This window comes from Marmota marmota, unplaced genomic scaffold (genome assembly GCF_001458135.2).
Source record: "Marmota marmota marmota unplaced genomic scaffold, marMar, whole genome shotgun sequence".
Taxonomy (NCBI): domain Eukaryota; kingdom Metazoa; phylum Chordata; class Mammalia; order Rodentia; family Sciuridae; genus Marmota; species Marmota marmota.
In genome coordinates, this window is record NW_025999942.1 from 1 (window position 1) to 6,410 (window position 6,410).

Here is a 6,410-nt window from a genome sequence, read left to right on the forward strand (position 1 = left end):
AAAACCAGACTCAGCAACTTAGTGAGACCCTCTCTCAAAACAAAAAATAAAAAGGGCTGGGGATGTGGCTTGGTAGTTAAGCACCCCTGAGTTCAATCCCTGGTATAAACAAACAAACAAACAAATAAAACAACTTCATATTTGGCCAGGAATGGTGGTGCATGCCTGTAATCCCAACAATCTGAGAGGCTGAGACAGGAGGATCACAAGTTCAAAGACAGCTTCAACAATTTAACAAGAATCTGTCTCAAAATAAAAAATTAAAACAAATTTAAAAAGGGGGCTGGGGGTGTATTAATGCCCCTCTGGGTTTAATCCCTGGTACCCTCAAAACAAAACAAAACAAAACACTTCATATTTATTTACAGAATTTTTTAGGATTTAGAAGTATCAAAAAATAGAGGAAACTTGAAATACAGAAAAAATGGATTGTTTTATTCCCAAATTTTCTAAATTAGTTTCTTCCTTCAAGTTTGTCAAAAGAAAATAGAACATGACTTGGTGTCTAAAGTCCTTGGAAATGAAGGCTACCATGCTTCATTTTCTTTTTATTCCACTGTGAAGCACTTTGGCATTGACACTGTTGAACTTCTCTCTCTGTATGAGCTCCAGGCTCATGATAGCATAAGGCCAGGGATCCTCGCTGTGTTGTAAACCAGGTGTGTGACAGTCTTGTTTTCTCCATCACTGCTTACCCAGCATTTAACAAAAATTATTACATAAATGAATGAATCAGGAATTTTTATCAGAATTGTATGTGTTTGAGGAATATAAAATGAGAAAAAATAACTAATGAAATGACAAATGATTTTGAAGACACAATAATCATACATAAAAGATGATTTTCCCTTCAAAATAAAAAGGTCACAAAATTAAATATTCTTCCCCAAAGAATCATTGAGAAGGTAAACTGCCTTTTAAAAGGACAGAAAGTTTTAAAAGAAGGTACTCTCAAAAGTCCTAGGGTTTTGCCCAGTTACTGTCAAAAAGTATAGGGATTGAGATAAACATATACTTGTTTCTTTTCCATTTATTCTTTGGTTGAATACTTTGAAGAACTTTAGCAGTTCTTTCAAAATTCCAAATTAAATCTTTCTAAGCCATGAACAAAATTTACTGAAATTGAGTATTCAAATAATCCACAGCTTTTGAATCTTTTTCCAGAGTCCAGTTTCTTTCCTTTCCTCCTTTTCCCCCTGCTCTCTCCCTCTGTTCTTTTGTAGTACTGGGGCTGGTACCCAAGACCTCCACATGCTAGGCAAGCACTCTACCACTGAACTACATCCTCAGCAACATATCTTCTCTTTTTAAAATCCTGTTTTAAAACTTCAAATTCTTCTTTCTCCAACTGAACAAATATACCTAAATGTGCCAAAACCTAAAGGCCAATCCATAGAATGCTGAATGTTTCTCCTAAATAATGCACTGTAATATTTGTCAACAAAACTGGGTGGTCACTTTTTTTAATTGATTAAAAAAAATAAACGACAGTGAAATGCTTTACAATTCTTATTATACATCACTTTTAAACACAGGTTACATATAAAAATATTAGCAAAATCTTGTCCTCAAAGAAGTACTCTTCTAGGTGGCTTAGTCTGAGTTCTGGGCCCCAGAGGGGTAATTTTCAAAGCAGAAGTTCCTTAACTTGAGCAAGCAGAATTATGCTTGCATGACTGCCTGTAAGGCAGGTGTTTCTCATCAGTCTGACTTGCAATTCTCTTGCCTATGGCTACCCACAAACAGAAGCTCATTTTCAGTAAATACCATCCCTGAACCCAGATTACACATGCTTCCCAATCCACTATGCACATTTCACCAAGGTGTCACATTTATGACACCAAAAAAGTTAAATAGATAGAAGTACATACTTGTATCTGATATGGAAGGCTGATCGCTTTATGAAAAACTGAGGGATCAGAAGGAGAGAAGCTATAAAACATGGTTACCAAGAAAACTGAAATTTTAGTCACTACTATTATTAAAGCAAAGCCAGTGCTGGAGAATAAATCAGTAGTTATAGAAAAATAGTATGACTGTGTTACATTGAATTGTCAGGATCTTTTTTACCCTCTATAAAAACCTTGAGTACTAAATCAAACAACTCAACCATTTAAATAAAGCACTTAGTGATTTACTTACTTCTAAAAAAGAATCCCAAATCCACAGTGATATGCAGCATTCCCACAGTGGGATTACTTACCTTTTGATGCCGTTTCTCTTTCCTTTTGTCTTCTGTATCCTGTAGCATTTTTTCTTTCCATAGGCCAAAGAAATAGAAAGGATCAGTATAGAACTTCAGCCCATCCTTCTTATCATCTCTATGAATCAATGTATTATAAGTAAGGGGGAATAGATTGTTAGATACTTTCATATGCATGTTAATGTGAATTTAATTTTAACTCATGGCATTGTAACATTTGAAGAGGACATCTTAACTATCCTATACTTTATTAATTCTCTAAATTTCCTTTTGAAAAAATGTGGAAAAATGTACAAACAGCAACTTGTTCCAGAATAACGAAAGTATTCTTGCACACTCAGAATTAAGAATAGAAAATTGCTCTGTAAAAATCACAATGAAGCTCATGAATACTGAGTGTTTATATTTCAGGAAATATTTTGTTTATTCCAACAGGGAGGTATACACAGGGATGAATGGACTCTTATACAGATACATTTACTTCTACTCTGAGCTTCAATATTATTAGAATAAAAACTATAAAGTGCTGTCTCTTCTTCTCAACCAGGTTGCCCAATATCTGTAAATTCAATCACCAAAGAAAATTTTCATGGGATGTAATTGTAACTAGGAAAAAAAGCAATAAACTATATATTTTCAAAGCAAGATCATTCACTTGTGGTCATTTTAGTGTCAAGTACTTCTTCAAATACTGTGGTCTTAGGAATATTTCAAAGGCCTCATAAAAATTACTCACTTATCATGCAACCAAGAACAATGTAGCCAATATGAATCCAAAGTGTAATATAAATCAATAGGAATGTTCAAAAAAATCATGATGCAAAGTAAACTCTCTATAATACTAACGTTTTTAAAAAGCATGTGGCCTGTAGACTTCCCAAGAAGAAGCAGTACATTCATACTTCATACTAATATTTCAGCAAGTCATTTAAGGTACTGAGATGCAAAATCAGTTAAATGAGTATAGACAGGAAAGAGCTTATGCCCAAGAAAAGAAAACTTACACAGGAAGAAAAAAGGGAAAAAGGTCTATCCTTAAAGTTCCTGCTATGTCATCTCTTGCAGGCTTCTCACTATAAAATGCTATGGCCCATATTCCTACCATGGCTATTCTAGTCACTGTGTCTGAAGATCACTAACAAACCAGTGCAACTCTTTCTATATATACTTTAACCTTGGATTATTTAACATCCTTCCTTTCTTCTAGTTTCCCAATTTGTAAGCAGCTTGCATGATAGAGATTTTATTAGTAACATAATTGTGAAAAAGCAAATTTGGTTCCCTAAGACACTAAGGCCTTGAATATAGAATTATAGGAAAACTGAGGAACTTCCTGAAAAGTTAAAGATGTCTAAAATGCACATTCTTGCTTTTAAAAATGCAGTTAATATTCTAATGAAGATAGAAGCTCAATGAATTAAACAAATGCCAATCATGACTTAAGACTAAAAGCAGATATGTCTAATGTTTATCATCATCTAACCACTTTTCATCATGTCACAGTGACACATTTAAGTTCAAATGCATAATTTTATGTTTTATGTATCTCAATTATTGTTTTATGAATGAAAAGTAGATTTGGGCTGCCATTGCTAATCTTAAAACACATTATTAAAAAACCAAAGACATGCTTTATTTTCCAAAAGACTGAATATGTACACATTATATATATTATGTACATTATAATAATATATAAAATCATTTTATGCAATTAAAATTTAAATCACTACAAATATTTAATCATGATCTTGATTAGTCAAAATACATGTGGTTAATCGGATATTCTGGATTATTTCCTTTAACACAGAATTTTTAGTGAGCTTCCTTAATAATATCCAGTAAGAGAATTCTAATAAGCAAGCCCTCACATTACAGTGTTTATAGTGCAGCTGCCAGCGCTAAAAAAAACTGAAATTGTCCTCGAAAAACATTTATCAAATGAAAGCAGTCACAAGGGGCTGGGGTTATAGCTCAGTGGAAGAGGACTTGCCTAGCATGTGTGAGGCACTGGGTTTGATATTTAGCACCACATAAAAATAAACAAATAAAGGCATTCTGCCCATCTTAACTACAAAAAATAATTTAAAAAATGAAAGCAGTCACAAAAATACCAGGTGTGATGGTTTAGATATCAAGTGTCCCCCAAAAGCTCCTGTGTGAAACAATGAAAGAATGTTTAGGGTTATGGGAGACATAACCTAATCATGGATTAATCCATTGGCGTGGATTAACTAGGCAGTAACTGTAGGCAAGTAGGGTGTGACTGGAAGACATAGGTCACTGGGAGTGTACCTTTGGGGTTTATATTTTGTCCTTGGTGAGTACAGTTCTCTCTCTTTCCTGGTTTCCATGTCCCTCCACCATGCCATTATGCCATGATATTCTGCTTCATCTTGGGCCCAGAGCTATGCAGTTGGCTTACCATGGATTAAACCTCAGAAATCATGAGCCAAAGTAAACGTTTCCTCCACTTAAGTTTTTCCTGTCCAGTCTTTTGGTCACAGGAATGCAAAAATTGACCAATACAACAGGATTACCATGCTTTTATTCATGTGTATCATATATTTTTAAAATTTGTGCCCTATAACCTCCAGCAAGCATACTTGTTCCATTTTTATACAAACTTCTTAGGGGGGAATCCTGCTCATCTCCCATCAGTTTATAGGGAGCTCTTACATTTGTTTTGAGAGAATCTTTTCTGTCTATATAGGAAAAAAGGGACTCAGTTTCAACTGCCCTTTCCTGATAGAGCTGTGATAAAAGGTATCTCCAAGCCTTGTTGATCCCAGAACGGATGGAAAATGAGACTGGGGAAACTCTAAGCTCTCCCTGAGGAGGGCCCTGCAGGCAGGAATGTCAAGGCAGTGAGACATACAAAGAACACACAGTATTCACCAAGGCCCTTGTGGAAGCATCAGCTGGCAGCACTGACTCTAGGGCCACTGATTTCCACAATCTGTGCTGGGCAGAGGTGAAATAAGTGGCCTCCAAAGAGGAGAGTGTTGTAGTTTGAATCCAGAATGTCCCCCAGTGTCTTGTGTTTCCAATATAGCAGTATTCAGAGGTGGGGTTTTTGAGAAGTGACTGGATCATGAGGGGTCTGACCACATAGGTGGACTAATCCACTGATGGTTAAATGAACTTTTGGGAGGTGGTACCTAGTTGGAGGAAGCAGGTCATTGTGGGTGTGCCCTAAAAGGTTTTATCTTCCCCCCAGTCCCTTCCTTTCTCCCTTTGCTTCCTGATATCCATGAACTGAGCAGTATTCCTCTGCCATGCCCTTCCACCACAATCCTCTGCCTCACTTCAGGTCCAACGAAATGAAAGGCTGATCATGGGCTCAAACCTCTGAAACCATGAGCCGAAATAAATCTTTCCTCCTCTAACTTGTTCTTATCAAGTATTTTGGTCACTACAACAAAAATCTGACTAATACAGGGAAAAAAGATGGACAGAGGAAGAAGCCTTTAAAATTTTCTGTCCTTTTTCTTAGAAATTTGGTCCTTATAATGTATTTTACCATTTTAACAATAGCAGAAAGTTAATTTTGTGACTCTATTTTCACCCTTAAAAACCCCTAACACTGTAGCATACATTTTTCTGAATTAATAATAAATGTCTCTGCAGTGCTAAAGAGCTGAGACAGATATTTTGCTGCATTATAAATAAACTGTGCTGCTCCTTTTGAACTGTCTTTGAACATAAGTAACAACAAGATAATCACACATAAAGCCATTATATAAAATGCCCACTTCCACTTAAAAGATCCAAGTCTAAGAGTTAAAATCAGAGTTCAAACTTCTCCTGGTAAGTGATATGTATCCTGAAATACCAGAACTTTAGTAAACCAGCGCCAGGGACTAATTTCAAGAGCATTATTGTTTTGAAAGTTTGAAAGATTTCTTTTAACCCAAAGGAGCTATCCAGGATACATCCAGTATATAAGTGTGTTTCCAACAGTGTCTAACACTCCATCCACAATGACTAAAAACACTTTGAGGATGTGGGAAGCCATACCTGTAAGGTGTCAGGATGTTCAGAGGTGGAGGTTTATCACTCTGGTTGTAAATGTCAGCAACAGGATTAGGAATGCTGTTCTTTGAAACCACCTGCTGATCTTGAACTGTGGAACTTTTGAAAGCTTTTTTCATGTTGATGTCCTGTAGTGACACTGTTTAGAGAAAAGTCCCCCAAGTTAAATTATATA

General features: G+C 35.8%; 1 protein-coding gene across 2 annotated transcripts in view; it reads right to left on the reverse strand.

The window, feature by feature from the left end:
* Positions 1 to 287: 287 nt before the first annotated feature.
* Positions 288 to 6,410, reverse strand: part of LOC107153254 (WASP family member 3) — a 174,174-nt gene continuing 168,051 nt past the window's right edge. For both annotated transcript variants that reach the window (XM_048801251.1, XM_048801252.1), the window contains 2 exons: positions 6,221 to 6,374; positions 288 to 2,321 (listed from right to left, as the gene is read on the reverse strand). In XM_048801251.1, the coding sequence (XP_048657208.1) occupies positions 2,135 to 2,321; positions 6,221 to 6,374 (341 nt within the window). In that variant the 3' untranslated portion in view covers positions 288 to 2,134. The remainder of the gene's footprint in view (positions 2,322 to 6,220; positions 6,375 to 6,410) is intronic.